The 19,064-nt window shown below is 41.1% G+C and overlaps 1 protein-coding gene across 9 annotated transcripts in view; it reads right to left on the bottom strand.

Annotated features, from left to right (window-relative positions):
- USP6NL (USP6 N-terminal like) overlaps positions 1 to 19,064 on the bottom strand; it is a 216,290-nt gene that overhangs the window by 44,099 nt on the left and 153,127 nt on the right. For all 9 annotated transcript variants that reach the window (XM_073328781.1, XM_073328776.1, XM_073328783.1 and 6 more), the window contains 3 exons: positions 13,441 to 13,548; positions 5,082 to 5,191; positions 671 to 719 (listed from right to left, as the gene is read on the bottom strand). In XM_073328781.1, the coding sequence (XP_073184882.1) occupies positions 671 to 719; positions 5,082 to 5,191; positions 13,441 to 13,548 (267 nt within the window). The remainder of the gene's footprint in view (positions 1 to 670; positions 720 to 5,081; positions 5,192 to 13,440; positions 13,549 to 19,064) is intronic.

Below are 19,064 nucleotides of genomic sequence, written 5' to 3'. Positions count from 1 at the left end.
TTACAAGAGAAGACTCAAAGAGCTTGGCTTGTTTAGCCTAACAAAAGAGGCTGAGGGGAGGAGATATGATTGCTCTCTGCAAATGTCAGTGGGATCAAATAGGAGGGAGGGAGAGGAGTTCTTAGTTAAGCGCCAATGTTGACAAAATAAACTGGCAATCAATATATTTAGGTTTGAAATTAGATGAAGGTTTCTAAACATCCGAGGAGTGAAGTTCTGGAACAGCCTTCCCAGGGAAGTAGTGGGGCCAAAACACCTAACTGGCTTTGAGACTGAACTTGATACATTTATGGAGGCAATGGTATGATGAGACTATCTACAATGGCATATAGCAGTAGTGGGCAACCTGCGGCCCATCAGGGTAATCTGATTGCAGGCCACGAGACATTTTGCGGATGCTGACCGTCCGCAGGCACCGCCCCCCGCAGCTCCCAGTGGCTGCGGTTCTCTGTTCCTGACCAATGGGAGCTGTGGGAAATGGCGCCTGCATGCGAACGTGCTGGCCACTGCTTCAGCAGAGTTTGAACTCAAGCTCCCAACCCTACAACAGCCAGATTGAGCTGGCAACAGTTCAGATCTTTATGCATGTTGAGAAGTATGTTCAGTAACTTTCGCAACATTGTTTAAAAGACCCATATTTTATCTCAAATGTACATGAAACATGACTTACCGTATTATATATTGAATATGCAGCTAAAACATGGAATAAGGATTGTTGCCTGGAGAAACAAGACGGTAAGTAAATGGAAATATTTAACATTGTTTTTAAAAAAAACAAAAACAAACCAGAAAGCTATTGAATCTACTTTCTAGATATCTGTTTCTCCAATTTGTCTAATTTCAAAAATTTAGAGAAATATATTTCATAATCAAAACAGATGTATTATAATCAAACAATACTTACTACTTATAACGGTTTACATGTTCAAAGTACTTAATAACTAATACATGTAACACCTCTAGGAGATAAGTGGGGAAGATATCAATTTTACAGCTGTGGAAACTGAGGCATAAACTGGGTAAGAGTTACATTTTCAAAGCATCCACTAGTTTTGCATGCCAGTATGGTTGCCAAGCCTCCAGGATTGCCCTGGAGTAACCAGGAACTAAAAATTAAACTTTCATTAAAGACTGTCATGTGATGAAACCTCCAGCAATACGTCCAACCAAAACTGGCAACCCTATGTGGCAGATGAGAGACTCCTTGGACCTGATTTTTAGAACTGCTGAACATCAGCAGCTTTTATTCATTTTAGCAGGAGCTACGGGGGTTCAGCCGTTCTGAAACAAAACAGGCCCAATGTGTCTTAAGCTGGGCACTCAAAAATTGAGGCACTCAGAACTAGAGACCATTTCTGAAAATTTAGGCCTAAATGACTTTCCTGAGGTCCCACACACACATGCTTCCTTCACTAATTTCTTTTTATTAATCTTTAGGCATATACTTAAGCAAAATATTCTGACAGTTTTGATTGCTCTTGTTTTAACAATGAAATATTGAATTTGCTTTTTAAACTATTTATATTTTACCCTACATTGCTTTAAATTCTTTTTAGCAGAACAAACTAAGAGCCGGTCTTCATCATGTTTGAGCAATTCTGCTGATCTTTTTCCACAGATTTTAGAACCTGGACCTGGACCAAACTCTCAGAGTGCCCGTGCAGGGAAAGAAGCATCTGAAGAAGTGGGTTTTTTACCCACTAAATCTTATGTCCAAATAAATCGGTTAGTCTTTAAGGTGCCACCGGACTTCTTGTTGTTTCTGAGGTCCCACGAAGCATCAGTGGCAGACCCAGGAACAACATTTGGGAGACTGACTCCTATTCCTGTGCTTAGTCTTACACAACTAGCTGACTCTCATACATACTTTGAGAAAACTTTGCCCTATTTAATAATTACTCTCCCTTTTTCTTTCTATATTACCCCACCACGTTCTAATTACTATTTGTTAATACATTAAAATTGAAAGTGTGAATTCAGCTTCCTCTCCAATTCAGGAATTAAGTAATGTTGAGTGTAGAGCTGTGCAGAACTTTCATAATGAAATCCAAGACTTGATGGAACTGTGTGTAAACTTCAGCAAACAAACTTCAAGGTTTGTTCAGAACTTAGAGTCTGGGAATGTGAGCCAATATCAACCAAAACTTAAAACCATGGAAATGAAACTGCTGAGTTTTGCACAGGTCTAATCAGCTATCCTGCATCCCCAATGCATTCTTCCCTTTCCCCATCACTGAACCAAAACATGTAAATGTCCTTTTACACTTCTGCTGACCGTCAACAAAAAACGTTAAGTTTTCCATTAATGGAGATGGGAGGGAATAATCTGTTAGCCTTGTAGAGCACTTCCCCAGGTCAATTAACAGTGTTTCCTCTGAACATGCTCACTGCATGATTATGTGAGTGGATACCACTTATTTATAAACGTGTGTGTGAGAGAGAGAGATGGATGGGCAAAAGAATGAAAGTTGGACTTCAGTTTCAACCTTCCTTTAACTGTTGAATGATGATGAATTAGTATGGTACTAGATATTAAATTTGAGTCGTATTTCTTTGAAAGGACAATTTCTGTCTTTCACTTTATTTGGTCTTTGATTGCATTGGGTAATTAACGTATGTTTATTTTCATTTCAAGAAAATTTGCATTTAACCACATATTTCTTAGTCATCCAACACAGACCCACTTCACAAGGAAAAGGGGGCATATTTTAAAGACAATCTGCATTGGAAGATAAACAAAGAGGTGAGTAAAAGGCTTCATTCATATCTACAAATGGGCTTCATAAACAGATTGTGTTCTGCATTTTAAAATACTGCATCACATTACATTAATTCAGTTTAAGAATTTTAAAACAAAAAAGAGCAGTCAGCTTTCTCTCAAGGTTTAATGTCAATGTATGTATGAAACACTACACTTTCATATGTCAGACGCATGAAAATTAAATTAAGAATACATTAGATTAGAAAATCTTGGTCTAACTTCTCCTGGGGTAAGTGGTCTAGGATTTAACTGAGCAAAGACATCTTTGCTTTTTAAACTATTTATATTTTAACCTACATTGCTTTAAATTCTTTTTAGCAGGACAAACTAAGAGCCGGTCTTCATCATGTTTGAGCAATTCTGCTTATCTTTTTCCACAGATTTTAGAACCTGAACTTGGACCAAACTCTCAGAGTGCCCATGCAGGGGAAGAAGCCACACTAACTTCAGAGCTGCCTTCAGAGAGTACACCTGCAGAGCTTCCTGAAGCTAGGGGAGGTACCTGGAAGTGGGACTCATCTCCCCACGAGAGCGGCCGTGCAGGGGAAGAGGAAGTCCTGTCCCTCCACAGCGTGGCTGTGACCAGAAGCTAGGAGCCCCCACCTGGGGCGCTCCAGCAGCACAGAGGAGATCAGACTCACCGCCACGAACCTCCTCTGGCTGCAGGAAGCTCCACGGCTGATGCCTTTGGAATCCAACTCTGAAGGAAGCATAGAAGTAAGGGTGGCAATCCAGCAACCCTCCTACAACAGCCTTGCAAACCCCTCCCCCCCAACCACGATCCCCTTTTGGGTCGGGACCCCCACAGTTACAACACCCTGAAATTTCAATGTAAACTTCTGAAAACATGAAGTTGACTAACTTTAAAATCCTCCTGCTGTGAAACTGACCAAAATGGACCCTGAATTTGGTAGGGCCCTAATTATGAGGTGTCAATAAACTTCGCAGGGACTCGGTGCACAAATCAGATGGCAGGAAGTAGCCAAACAGAAACTAAATGTAAAGGGCACAATATCACTATTATTGTCTAACATTAACTAAGCTTTAACTAATAATATTTTAATACTATTTACCCTAAGCGTTCCCACTAAAGGCCTAAAACAGGATGAACACAAAAACATTCAGAAGAATACAAACTGTTGAAAAGGAAAGCAATTTACTTTCAGGGGAATAAAAACAAACTGGACTTCATTTCTTTAGTGCAGGATATGGTTACTGAACTTTCCCCAAATGCCATAAGTGGCGGCACTGGAAATACACAATGTGGAAATTCCACGTTCTACCACGGATTTAGGGTCACTGCCCAAAATTTTTATTTCTAGACGTCTACAGAATTTAAGGATTTTATTTAGACTCTACATTCTCAAGGACACAGATATTGGGGAATTTTTTACTTGTCTCTGAAGTATCCTACGCAATGTTCTACAATTATATGAACAACAAAGTAGTAAACAAAATAACACATTTTAGTTTATCTCACTTATGACAGTGAATATAACCTTTGGAAGGTGAACAAATGCAGTGAGGTCTTCCAGAAGCTACTGAAAAAGAATGAAATGATACATTTGAAGAGGAGTGAGATGTGTCTCATTCATCTCAATGGGGGTGTTGATCCTGAAGCCTAAGAACAATGCTGTCATTTGGTATGTTTATGTTAAAGATGTTTAAATAGTGAAATAGTTTAACATTCTTTATCCAACAACTATAAAATAAAATATTGCAAAAAAATGTAGAAGTATTAAGGTGGCAAGGTTTAATTACATAAATAATTACATGTTCATAGCTAAAAAGTTGTTTTATTTGGTTCTCAAAGCTACACTGCAAAAGAGGGAAAATACAGAAAATCTAGGGGAAGGCTAAAAGGCTAGAGGGGAGAGATTAAAGTTACCAAAAAAGTAAGAAAAAATTGTTTTTATAACATTACTTTATAAAGATATACATAATTTATTAAAGAATTTAGTCTTTTCTTGTGCTCTGAATTTGCTTTAAATAGAGGCCAACAAATTTTCTCAGATTTTGTAAAAATGTCTACAGCATCTGGGGGATAAAGAATTTAGATTTTTTCCTTTAGATTTCCAGTGGCCATAGCTTTAATACATTAAAGGGTAAAGCTAGCAGGTTGGAGATTAAACAATCTGATTTTGAACTATTCAGAGACTACATTCCTTTAAGCTATATGTGGTACTTTCTGAAATCTGAAACTTTTACATTCAAAGCTTTGTCATACTTCTTGGGTAGTAAACGGAGTCTTAGGTAGGTAAAGATCTATCTGAAAGACAAACAAGAAATGACTAAATTACATACATTTTTATTTACTTACTTAACACCATATCTGTCTCTAAACATGATATGATCCCTATATGTTCGATTTACATCAAGATCGATTTGCCTGATATCTGGTGAAGACCCTCGTGCTCGATGTTTTAATTTCTAGGAAAAATGGCAATAAAGAAATGAAATTAGGCAAAACTCTGTGGACATTTAAAATAGGAAGAAAAACTGCTTAAGGCCACAGAATTTATTGGTGGACAAAAACATTTGTAACCTGTGAACTTACAATGCTTATTATAGAAAATGATGGGGAAGCAAAGAGAAGCAACACAGGAGTTGGGGGTGGGGACACACATGGGCATAATTGGGGGGGCACTGCCCCCCAACAGAGACAAGGCATGGGCAGGCATGCAGGGTCACATGCCACTACCCCCCCCTCCCCACCACCACCATTTCTGTGAGCGCAGAGCTGCCCGGCTGAAGGAAGTTGGTGTTCAAATGCTGCCTCCTGGATCCTAGTGCTGGGTGTGCTCCCCTTCTGTGTGCTGGGAGCCATTCTATTTTCTGTATAAACAGTGAGTGCCCATGATGGGGCAGGGCAAGGGGGGCGGAAGTGGGAGGGAGGGGAGAGAAAAGAGGGGTGGGACGGGGGCAGTGGAGAAGGGGGATGGGATGGGATGGGATGGAGCAGCAAAGGGGATAGGAGAATTGGGGGGGGGAAGTGGGAGCCCAGCATGTGGCATCCCCTCAGCCGCAGAAGCAGCTGGGGCTCTCCCATTAGGCAGGCCTATTGAACTCCCACTCCCCAGGAGCACTCCAACAAGTACGCTGCACCCAGACCCCATCCCACCAAGACCCACTCCCCCAGTACCTGGACTCCCCTGCTGAGCCCCAACCACCTTCACCTGGACCCCCCTGCAGTCTCATTGCCCCTGCACCAGAACCCCCTGTCAAGGTTCCTTCCCCACTCTGAACGCTAGGGTACAGATGTGGGGACCTGCATGAAAAACCTCCTAAGCTTATCTTTACCAGCTTAGGTCAAAACTTCCCCAAGGTACAAAATATTCCACCCGTTGTCCTTGGATTGGCCGCTACCACCACCAAACAAATACTGGTTACTGGGGAAGAGCTGTTTGGAAACGTCTTTCCCCCCAAAATACTTCCCAAAACCTTGCACCCCACTTCCTGGACAAGGTTTGGTAAAAAGCCTCACCAATTTGCCTAGGTGACTACAGACCCAGACCCTTGGATCTGAGAACAATGAAAAAGCATTCAGTTTTCTTACAAGAAGACTTTTAATAGAAATAGAAGTAAACAGAAGTAAAGAAATCCCCCCTGTAAAATCAGGATGGTAGATACCTTACAGGGTAATTAGATTCAAAACATAGAGAATCCCTCTAGGCAAAACCTTAAGTTACAAAAAAGATACACAGACAGAAATAGTTATTCTATTCAGCACAATTCTTTTCTCAGCCATTTAAAGAAATCATAATCTAACACATATCTAGCTAGATTACTTACTAAAAGTTCTAAGACTCCATTCCTGGTCTATCCCCAGCAGAAACAGCATAAAGACAGACAGAGACCCTTTGTTTCTCTCCCTCCTCCCAGCTTTTGAAAGTATCTTGTCTCCTCATTGGTCATTTTGGTCAGGTGCCAGCGAGGTTACCTTTAGCTTCTTAACCCTTTACAGGTGAGAGGAATTTTCCTCTGGCCAGGAGGGATTTTAAAGGGGTTTACCCTTCCCTTTATATTTATATGACACCCCCCTTCCCCCATGAGCCCCTGTGCATCCAGACACCACTCCCCGCCCCGGATCACCACTGAGCTGCCCATACCCAGACTGCCCCACATAGAACCCTCTCACCACACACTTGGATCCCCCCCACACTAAGCCCCTCTACACTTGGATGCTGCTGAGCTGAGCCTGCCTGCCTACACCTGGTGCAGAGAGGCAGGGCCCTGCGGTGTTTCTGAAGCAAGCCCAGCCCCTGAGCTGTGTCAGGGTCGGGTGCAGCCTCACCACTGAGTCCCTGTCCCGGGGAGGTGGAGAGGTGGCTGCAGAGTGATCTCCCAACTCCATGCAGCCAGTGGCCTGTGCTCCCCACTGCCATGCTGGAGTCTCCACAATTATTTATTGACAAATAAAATTTGCAGAATTTTTATTTTTTGGTGCAGAACTCCCACCGGAGTATAGTTTTCAGTTTCCCAACTTTGCACATAGCTGGCACCTTTCCAAATTGGATGATGACTTTTTTCATGATTATTATGAGAGGTCTTGATAAAATCCTACCAAGGCAGAAAAGGATAAGTGAAGACTGCTATGACAGCATTATGCTTACAGGTTTCATTGTTTTACTTACTGGTCTGGCCCTTTGGCAATATCTAAGTTCGAGATTGGGTTTCTTTGTTTGTTTTGTATTTCACTTCTCCGTATGTTGTTTGGGTTGAATTGTATAATCACTTTACAAGTTCCCAATACAATTTTAAATTTAAGATATATTGTAGGATGGGAGGTGGATAGACCATGCTTCTGCGTCTACCCCGTTTTGGGAGTTAGACTGACAATAATAACCAAAGAACTCCAAATATGTCCTCACTTCCACACTAGAAAAAGGATCTTCTCCTATATCTTGTATGTATTTGTCACAGAATAGGTCTCCTCCTTGTTTGGCATTTTCCTTAATATTTTCATCTTTGTCCTCCAAATGCCTGATACACCACAGTAACTGAACCTGTACTATATATATGATAGTCTACCAAAAAGCTATTCTTATGTCTAGGCATACTTTCTATGTAGATAGTTCCCCCATCACAAATTTCTGTGACTAGCTTGTAAATTCTTTTAGATTTATATTTATAAAAGGCATATTGATTCTTGTGTGAATTCAGCAGAATCTCACTTATCCATATTTTATGTAAAATTACTACCTCCATTTCTCAGCAAAGATTTAGCAACAGATAGCTGAAATGGGTCGCAAAAGCCGAAGACTTAAAATATGTTTACACAAAAAACCCTACAGAAATGTGCTTTACGCTATTACAACATTGGCTAAGACATTATGGAATATTATAATAAAGTAAAATACAGTTGTCAAAATAAATCAATAAAGCACATTTCATGACATCTAGCTTTGCTTATTTTTATTGTGTTTGTTCTCTTAAGTTCTCAAAATTCAGAAAATTGCAATATTCTCCCCAATAATTACTGCAAACTAACAAGGTTCTGTTTTATAAACATTTGCAGAGTACTTCACATCTTCAAAGTGCTTTACAAACATTAAATTAATTCATCTTGGTTATTCTCAAAGCTTGATTTTAATGGTTTTCCCTCTGACCAAACATTCAAATATATAAAAAGAAAAGGAGTACCTGTGGCACCTTAGAGACTAACCAATCTATTTGAGCGTAAGCTTTCGTGAGCTACAGCTCACTTCATCAGATGCATACTGTGGAAAGTATAGAAGATCTTTTTATACACACAAAGCATGAAAAAATGGGTGTTTACCACTACAAAAGGTTTTCTCTCCCTCCACCCCACTCTCCTGTTGGTAATAGCTTATCTAAAGTGATCACTCTCCTTACAATGTGTATGATAATCAAGTTGGACCATTTCCAGCACAAATCCAGGGATTAACAAGAACGTCCTGGGCGGGGCAGGGAGGGGAAACAAGGGGAAATAGGTTACCTTGAATAATGACTTAGCCACTCCCAGTCTCTATTCAAGCCTAAGTTAATTGTATCCAATTGGCAAATGAATTCCAATTCAACAGTCTCTCGCTGGAGTCTGGTTTTGAAGTTTTTTTCTTGTAATATCACAACTTTCATGTCTGTAATCACGTGACCAGAGAGATTGAAGTGTTCTCCGACTGGTTTATGAATGTTATAATTCTTGACATCTGATTTGTGTCCATTTATTCTTTTACGTAGAGACTGTCCAGTTTGACCAATGTAGATGACAGAGGGGCATTCCTGGCACATGATGGCATATATCACATTGGTGGATGTGCAGGTGAACGAGATAAACCAGTTGGAGAACACTTCAATCTCTCTGATAGTGTGGCTGATGTTATTAGGCCCTGTGATGGTGTCCCCCGGTGTTCTGTTGTGTGGTATGTGATTGCTGGTGAGTATTTGCTTCAGGTTGGGGGGCTGTCTGTAGGCAAAGACTGGCCTGTCTCCCAAGATTTGTGAGAGTGTTGGGTCATCCTTCAGGATAGGCTGTAGATCCTTAATAATGTGTTGGAGGGGTTTTAGTTGGGGGCTGAAGGTGATGGCTACAGTCACCTACAGACAGTCCCCCAACCTGAAGCAAATACTCACCAGCAACCACATACCACACAACATAACCACTAACCCAGGAACCTATCCTTGTAACAAAGCCCGTTGCCAACTGTGCCCACATATCTATTCGGGGACACCATCATAGGGCCTAATAACATCAGCCACACTATCAGAGGCTCGTTCACCTGCACATCCACCAATGTGATATATGTCATGTGCCAGGAATGCCCCTCTGCCATGTACATTGGTCAAACTGGACAGTCTCTACGTAAAAGAATAAATGGACACAAATCAGATATCAAGAATTATAACATTCATAAACCAGTCGGAGAACACTTCAATCTCTCTGGTCACGCGATTACAGACATGAAAGTTGCGATATTACAACAGAAAAACTTCAAAACCAGACTCCAGCGAGAGACTGAATTGGAATTCATTTGCCAATTGCATACAATTAACTTAGGCTTGAATAGAGACTGGGAGTGGCTAAGTCATTATGCAAGGTAACCTATTTCCCCTTGTTTTTTCCTACCCCCCCAGACGTTCTTGTTAAACCCTGGATTTGTGCTAGAAATGGCCCAACTTGATTATCATACACATTGTAAGGAGAGTGATCACTTTAGATAAGCTATTACCAGCAGGAGAGTGGGGTGTGGGGAGAGAAAACTTTTGTAGTGGTAAACACCCATTTTTTCATGCTTTGTATGTATAAAAAGATCTTCTATACTTTCCACAGTATGGATCCGATGAAGTGAGCTGTAGCTCACAAAAGCTTATGCTCAAATAAATTGGTTAGTCTCTAAGGTGCCACAAGTACTCCTTTTCTTTTTGCGAATACAGGCTAACATAGCTGTTACTCTGATTCAAATACATGAAACTCCTCTGGAGTCAAACCACCCAGTTATTGCTTTATTTTTAAAACGTACTGAACATTTTTATTTACCACCATACTTTCTTTTTAAAGAAATCTGCCTCCAGCTCCAAGACAACAGTGGGAACCACTGCCAAAGTTTCACAAGATGAGGGCAGGATCATGAGATATAGTGCTTCAAGCTTACTTTCTGGCTAGTTATTAGTATGGTCTTTCACCCATGACTGCCTCCTCCTGCAAAATGACAGGTTTCAGAGTAGCAGCCATGTTAGTCTATATTTGCAAAAAGAAAAGGAGTATTTGTAGCACCTTAGAGACTAACAAATTTATCTGAACATAAGCTTTCGTGAGCTACAGCTCACTTCATCTGATGCATTCAGTGGAAAACACAGTGGGGAGATTTATATACATAGAGAACATGAAACAATGGGTGTTACCATACACACTGTAACCAGAGTGATCATTTCAGGTGAGCTATTACCAGCAGGAGAGCGGGGCGAGGGGGAACCTTTTGTAGTGATAATCAAGGTGGGCCATTTCCAGCAGTTCACAAGAATGTCTGAGGAACCGGGGGTGGTGATAAACATGAAGAAATAGTTTTACTTTGTGTAATGACCCATCCACTCCCAGTCTCTATTCAAGCCTAAGTTAATTGTATCCAGTTTGCAAATTAATTCCAATTCAGCAGTCTGCTACCCAAGATCCGTAAACCTGGAAATCCTGGGGACGCCCCATCATCTCAGGCATTGGCACCCTGACAGCAGGACTGTCTGGCTATGTAGACTCCCTCCTCTGGCCCTACACTACCAGCACTCCCAGCTATCTTTGAGACACAATTGACTTCCTGAGGAAACTACAATCCATCAGTGATCTTCCTGAAAACACCATCCTAGCCACTATGGATGTAGAAGCCCTCTACACCAACCTTCCACACAAAGATGGACTACAAGCCGTCAGGAACAGTATCCCCGATAATGTCACAGCAAACCTGGTGGCTGAACTTCGTGACCTTGTCCTCACCCATAACTATTTCACATTTGGGGACAATGTATACCTTCAAATCAGCGGCACTGCTATGGGTACCCGCAGGGCCCCTCAGTATGCCAACATTTTTATGGCTGACTTAAAACAACCCTTCCTCAGCTCTCGTCCCCTAATGTCCCTACTCTACTTGCTCTACATTGATGACATCTTCATCATCTGGACCCATGGAAAAGAAGCCCTTGAGGAATTCCACCATGATTTCAACAATTTCCATCCCACCATCAACCTCAGCCTGGACCAATGCACACAAGAGATCCACTTCCTGGACACTACGGTGCTAATAAGCGATGGTCACATAAACACCACCCTATACCGCAACCTACTGACCGCTATTCCTACCTACATGCCTCCAGCTTTCATCCAGACCACACCACATGATCCACTGTCTACAGCCAAGCTCTACGATACAACCACATTTGCTCCAAATCCTCAGACAGAGACAAATACCTACAAGATCTCTATCAAGCATTCTTACAACTACAATACCCACCTGCTGAAGTGAAGAAACCTGCTGAAGTGAAGATTGACAGAGCCAGAAGAATACCCAGAAGTCACCTACCATAGGACAGGCCCAACAAAGAAAATAACAGAACGCCACGAGCGATTACCTTCAGCCCCCAACTAAAACCCCTCCAGAGCATCAAAGGATCTACAACCTATCCTGAAGGACGCCCCATCACTCTCATGGATCTTGGGAGACGGGCCAGTCCTTGCTTACAGACAGCTCCCCAACCTGAAGCAAATACTCACCAGCAACCACACACCACACAACAAAACCACTAACCCAGGAACCTATCCTTGTAACAAAACCCGTTGCCAACCGTGTCCACATATCTATTCAGGGGACACCATCACAGGGCCTAATCACATCAGCCACAATATCAGAGGCTCGTTCACCTGCACATCTACCAATGTGATATATGCCATCATGTGCCAGCAATGCCCCTCTGCCATGTACGTTGGTCAAACTGGACAGTCTCTACGTAAAAGAATAAATGGACACAAATCAGATGTCAAGAATTAGAAGATTCAAAAACCAGTTGGAGAACACTTCAATCTCTCTGGTCACTTGATTACAGACCTAAAAGTGGAAATACTTCAACAAAATACTTCAAAACCAGACTCCAACGAGAGACTGCTGAATTGGAATTAATTTGCAAACTGGATACAATTAACTTAGGCTTGAATAAAGACTGGGAGTGGATGTGTCATTACACAAAGTAAAACTATTTCCCCATGTTTACCCCCCCTCCCCCCCTCCGTTCCTCAGACGTTCTTGTTAACTGCTGGAAATGGCCCACCTTGATAATCACTACAAAAGGTCTCCCCCCGCCCCCTCTCCTGCTGGTAATAGCTCACCTTACCTGATCGCTCTGGTTACAGTGTGTATGGTAACACCCATTGTTTCATGTTCTCTATGTATATAAATCTCCCCACTGTATTTTCCACTGAATGCATCTGATGAAGTGAGCTGTAGCTCACGAAAGCTTATGCTCAAATAAATTTGTTAGTCTCTAAGGTGCCACAAGTACTCCTTTCCTTCTGCAAAGCAGAAATCAAACTTACAGGTCTTCAGAGTTTTTTTTAGGGCTTGTCCGCACATGAAAATTAATCCAGAATAAAGCAGGGGGTGAATTTCAAGTGGATGAACTGTATTCCTTATTGTTTGTATGTTCTTATTTCAAATTAACTTAATAAATTTCCAAAGTGGATTAAGCTAATTCAGAATAAGGACTCATTCTGGAGTTAGTGTGCACACGTGGGTAAAAGTTCACTCCCACAAAGTTGTGTTGGTTCTGCAGGGCTAATAAGAGTAAAAAACAAAAATAATACAAGGAGAAAAAACTCACACACAACCCCCCCCCCATTACTTTTTTCACTAAATTAAACAGATAGGGCTTTGGGGGCAGGGGGAGATTCTGCTGAGTAAAATGATGCTACTTTTATAGTTATTTTTCTGAGTAGAACTGCACTTTATTTATTTGATTGATGGGGGAGGGAATTGGAAGAATTACATAAATTACAAAACCAAAAAGTAAGTGGATCAAATGCTGAGCCCCCATGGGTTTCTATTTGGCGACAGAGTTGAAAATACAGTTAAATACAATTTCTACTCCTTTTGCTACATTGCATAAAATAAAAGCTCAATATTTCCCAGCATCTAAGAGTTTGTGATTGGTAATTCTAAGGGGAAATTTTGCAAACTCACATTATAAAAGTCTTTCATTTCTTCTTTCATTTTAGGGACATCAAGTAGTAAACACCAGACTTCGCCTCTCAGCTGCAGTGGGATTCCTTTATAAATTCTCCTATGGAACTGTAAAAAGAAAAAAATAAACTGAATGCAGAACAAGCCAGAAAACCTTGAGCTGAGTGAGGGCCTTCCCTGCATCAAGCATTATTATCAAAAGAAGAAGGTCATAATATTATCAATCAGCCCTGAAGTAGTACTGGAAGTAGTTTGGCAGGTTCAGCGTGTCTAATAAATACTGGTAACTGGGATCCCTTTTGGCAGCCTTAGCAGGGAGGCCAAGGACGAGACATGGACACTGAACTATCCTCTTATTCCTGGAAGAGGCTCTTCCAGGTCAGGATGTGCACAATGGCACGACTAGTTGGAGAAACTTGCATTGCTGCTGCCTGTGCTATACTTATTCCATGAGTAGAGACCTGAAGCGTTGTCAGTCTGGCCCTGTGCATAAGCACTAAGCTCATAAACAAAATCAGTTCCAAAGTAGTCCACACATAACTCGCTATTATTATGCAGGGTGAATTAAGAAGTTAAAGTTTCTGAGAGGGGGAAAAAAGATAATCCAGTAGTATACTACAACTCTGAAAAATCAGTAACACTCAAAACATGTGGCACTATCCTTTTTGAAAATGTCTTGTGGGACTGTAACACTGAGGATATGTCTACACAACAATCAGGAGGTGTGAGCGCAGCTCATGTGTCATACCCAAAACAACTTTGATTTAGCTCAAAACATAGCCAGAGCAACATGGGTGGCAGCATGGCTACCCACTTGAGTATGTACCCAGCGTCGTGGGCGGGGCTGTACATACGAGCCTAGCCATCCCGCTGCCCCTGCTGCCATGGCTACATTGCTATTGATACTTGAGCCAGCTTTGATCTCTAGCTAGCTCGGGTATACCTACAGAAACGGCACTCAAACCTCTTGATTGCAGTGTAGACTTACCCTGATTTAAAGTGCATACAAGTATAAGACCATCACAAGTACAGGAAATATTACATATCAAACTAACAGATTTCAGGTCAGATATTCTGGTAACTGTCACATTTGGAGAGATCTGATCAGAGTCAACTAATAAGTAACTAGACATTTTTTCCGCTTAGCTGTGCATTATGAGTTACAAATTATACAAAAATGTATTCTTAAAGGATTTAATGCTTTTGGCTGCAGTGACAAATACTGTATGGTAGATAGTCATGATGTAACAGTATTGCCCAATTCAATGCCAATACATGTTGTGAAAGCTAGTTTTAATTATGCAATACAAATTAATTTCCCCATAGATATGTTGTTGCACTAAGACACATACAGAAAGGATGAGAAATGGGGGAGAAAGGCACCACTCAGTCCTTGTATATCTCCTTCCAATTACACAGCCCATCTACCAGCACGTAAAAGCAATGACCATGTTTTTCCATTCTTTTTGGAAGTCCTGCCTCTAAAACATTCTACTGTACTTGGGCTACAGGAAACAAAACCAAAATTGTCAAACACTGGGAAAGTCCTGCATGAACCAGAAGCAAAGGTTAGATCAGTGAGGACTCATCCAACCCTCCACTGGCCACAGGATTTGTGGCCCAGTATGGAACCCTTTGAGGGAAGGAAATGAGATAAAGAACAGAAATGGATGATACTCTGGAGCATTCTTCCCACTTACAAAACAAGTTGAATATCTGCATCAATCATTCCTGGAAACAATGCTTTTAAATGATGGTATTTCTTTGAATGCCACCTACAAAATAGTATCCTTTTGGAGATATGGTTAAGCAAGCACATGCACCTCACCCACAGCAGGTCTCAATAGCTGTGAGGTAAGCAGAAATCCCTCTGACCTTAACATAGCTAGTTTGGTTAGCAGTAGAAATATCACTAAAAGAGCAAACAATAGGCCAGTATTAAATCAAATAGTTCTGATGCTCCTATATCCAGGGCAATACATTTCTCATTCCCCTATGGAGCAAGCAGCATGTTACAGTGTTAATATACTTCAAGATATAAACCTGACCAATATGTGACTAACATAAAAATATCTTTGAATTTATATATTTTGAGGTTTTTTTTAATAAATACACACACCCCATATACCCAAAGAGGAATATGTAGGCTATTGCAAATTTTAAAAAGTATATTTGGACAAATGGACTGGAGATTAAGAATGAATTGTTTCTATTTACTTTTCCATTTGCAGCATCTTATGTTGTACCCACCATTGGAGTACTTGTATACTAAAGATTTTGCTGTTATTATATCACAGAAAATCGAGACTGACTCTTACTGTGTACTGCATTTCTTCTCACCCATTATCCTAGTATATCATAACTGAAAGCATGAGACAGTACACAATATCAGCATAATTAAAAAACATAGATCTTTCTTCTGAAATTTCGTAACTGGTTTTGTAGTCATTTCATGCGGATAAAACATTGACTATAAACGAAACGAGAGGTAATTCAATAATAGATCTATTGGATTGTTTTTTAATTTAACATGCTTTGAAAGTCACAGTAGATCAAGTGACAAATTACTGCATACATAAAACATCTGTATGAATTATGATTGTAATCTAGGCAGCAATTTAAAAACAACTCTCCCACCACAAAGAGAGAGAATCTTAGTCTTATTTTCATTTCTGATTTTAACTCAAGTTTCCAGAGGTGAAAGGCTAGTAAACAAGCCACTGGCTAAACTTTAGGCTATTTGGGCAACAGAAATCCCCATTTTAAAGATACATTTTCAAGTAGTTCAGATCAAAGCTTTAGGTTTAGGAATGTACTAGTGACACTAGGGGATTATTTAAATTTTTAAAATGCTTTCATTTTTAATAATCCAAGGACCAGAGGCCCATTCAAAAGTACAATGTGGAAAGCTAAAAAGCATGAAGAGTAGTGGCCAACTTAGAGCTTCTCAGAGATAGGGAAATTTATCACTCAATTGTCATCTCTACTATACAAGGCAGATGTACACAATCCTTCATCATTGCAAAAAGTATATGCACATCAAGCAGAAAGATTGCGATCCTCAAAAAGCTTGCTGTCTAAAGGCACAATCAGACACACTGGGGTTGTGTATAGATTTTAGCATATACATTTTGCTGCTATTATTCCATAACCTAAATTTCTACATTATTTTGTCAGTTTCATGCACGTTAAAAAAGGCCAGCAAATGCTTGGGTGAGAATTTTCATTTAAAAATTTTGGGTGAAATGTATTGCCCATCTTGGAGGCTGCAATCCTCTGTTTATCCACAGAAAAGACATGGTGACAGCTGTATTGTAAGGCCTTGTCCACATTAGAAAGTTTTGCTGCTTTAACTATACTGGTATAAAGCACCTTTATATCAGCTGACTTAACTGCATCCACACTAGGGCTTTTACCAGTTTAACTATTTCAGTAAACAATTAGACCCCTAGCTTGTAAAACTTAAGTGTAGACCAGGCTTTACTCAACAAAGTCCCACCAGACGGGTTGCCACCCATCCAGTTTTCAGCTGGACAGTCCAGGTTTCAGCTTGTGTGTCCGGGTGCCATTTGACAAACCCTGATGCCCCCCCCCCCTTGTTTTTAAATCTGTGGAAACTGCTTGCTGCCAATTTGAATTTAACCCGCTGAGAGAAAGTTCACCACCCTCATAAGGAGGGGGACAGAGCCTAGCCAATCATAGCCCGGTGCCCTGCCCATCCAGCCAATCACAGCACCCAGCTCTCCCTGCCCTGCCTACTCCCAACTGGGGAAAGTTCAGAAAGTTTCTCAGCCTGGAATTTGGCAGGGTGTGGGAACTGGCAGGTGTGCAACAAATGGGGTGGGGAGACGTGCTCCCCCCCCTCCTCTCTCGGGTCGGCATGCTGCAAATGGGAAGCACCTTTTTCCTCTTCCTTCCACACACTCACTCTGTGTGCAAGTGGGTGGGACCTTCTTCTCTCTTAGGTACTGGTGGAAATAAGGGTAGTCTCTCTGCCAATCTGGCATCTGTATAAATGTAGGGGGGAGTCCTCCCTTTCACCCCAGCTGTACATGCAAAAGGGGGAGTTCCCTTCCTCTGCTCTCCAGAATGGGTGTGCTAATGAAGCAAATCTCCCACTGTGTGTGTATGAAAATGGAGAAGTTCAAACAAGTGTCTGTAAAGGACGTGTGGGCAGATGTACCTCAGAGGTAGCAAACCTACCGGGGGAGAGGAGCAAGTGATGGGGGCGGGGCTTCAGGGGAAACTCGTGAAGAAGGGGTGGGGCCTTGGGGAAGAGGCTGGTCAGGTTACCAGCCATTAGAAAGGTGGCAACCTCCCCTGCCCAGTCTGTCTCAGCCTTCATCTGCAGGGATAACTACCCATAAGTGAGAAAGTGATTAATTCTTCAGGGCCCATTTTCGGACACCAATTGTGGTACTTTTTGTTTGGAACTTTGGAATGATGCAGCTCTTTTCCAAATATCCATCCAACAGCCATCAGATAGTAATGACTTTCAGTAGCTATCAAACTAGGCTGGAATTGACCTAGTAATCAGTAAGTTAAAGGTCCTATCCTATTACCAGTCCCCTATATCATGCCATTCTCCTAATCAGGTGATAATTATTGCAATACAGGTGTACTTTAATAACTAGCATTTTTGACATTTCGTAACAATGTTGTTGCTTGTTTCTTCATCCATTTCCATCAATTAGTCTCTTAATCAACAACCTATACACTGGAGAAAAATTTACTAACAGATCTATATTCTAAATAAACACATAGGGTTGGGAAAAGGAGGAGTGGGGAAAGGTCAGCAGGATACTGAGCATCTGCACTTAATGGACGCTCCATAATCTATACTTTGTGATACAAACTTCTTGCTGAAATAAAAACAAAACTGAATCATGGTATGGAATAACAGCCAAAGGCCTGAGCACTGCATTATTAAACAAAATACCCTTTGAAAATGAGTGACACTAAGGAAGGAGAGAGATATGTTTTCAGGGTCTCAACAGAGTGGGCAACTCTACCACGCTATGTGCCCACTCAGGCTGAAACAACCAGCAACTAGGACAGCTCTCTGAAATCCTGACTTGAAGGTTGATGATAAAAGGGCTGACAGAACTTCTGTGAAAGCTAAGTTGGAAGAACAGTCAGCACAAATAACTTGAACAAACAAGTGAAAGGTTCACAAAGCAGAACATCGTCCATTGAAAAAATATTAGGACCCAACAGGACTATTCAAAGCTACAGGAAAATATTGATGTGAGCAAACATTTGTAATTGATTTGATCAGAAGTTTTGCAGTACTGGAGAGGCATGTAGACAACTTGCAGAATAATACCACACCTCATTTTGGTCTTCCCTGCAGGCCCTACAGACTCAGATCCAGTGACTTCACTCTCAGAACTATTGCTGAATTTAAACAGAGGCAGATCCTGTCATTATTGAGAGATGTTGCAAGATTCTGACTAGAAACAACAGAACGCTAGATTAAGGACTCCCATTGTCTGACAGGTTTCAGAGACAGAAAGAAGCTCAAAAGCTGCCAGAAACAAGATTGATATCTCCTTTGAAGGAAGAAAATCTTTCATGACATAGGCTCAATTACACAGGCAATAAGAAGGGAAAGGAATGTGAAA

This window comes from Lepidochelys kempii, chromosome 1 (assembly GCF_965140265.1).
Source record: "Lepidochelys kempii isolate rLepKem1 chromosome 1, rLepKem1.hap2, whole genome shotgun sequence".
Taxonomy (NCBI): Eukaryota; Metazoa; Chordata; order Testudines; family Cheloniidae; genus Lepidochelys; species Lepidochelys kempii.
The sequence above is the reverse complement of the archived record's forward strand: the minus strand, read 5'-3'. Positions and strand labels throughout refer to the sequence as shown.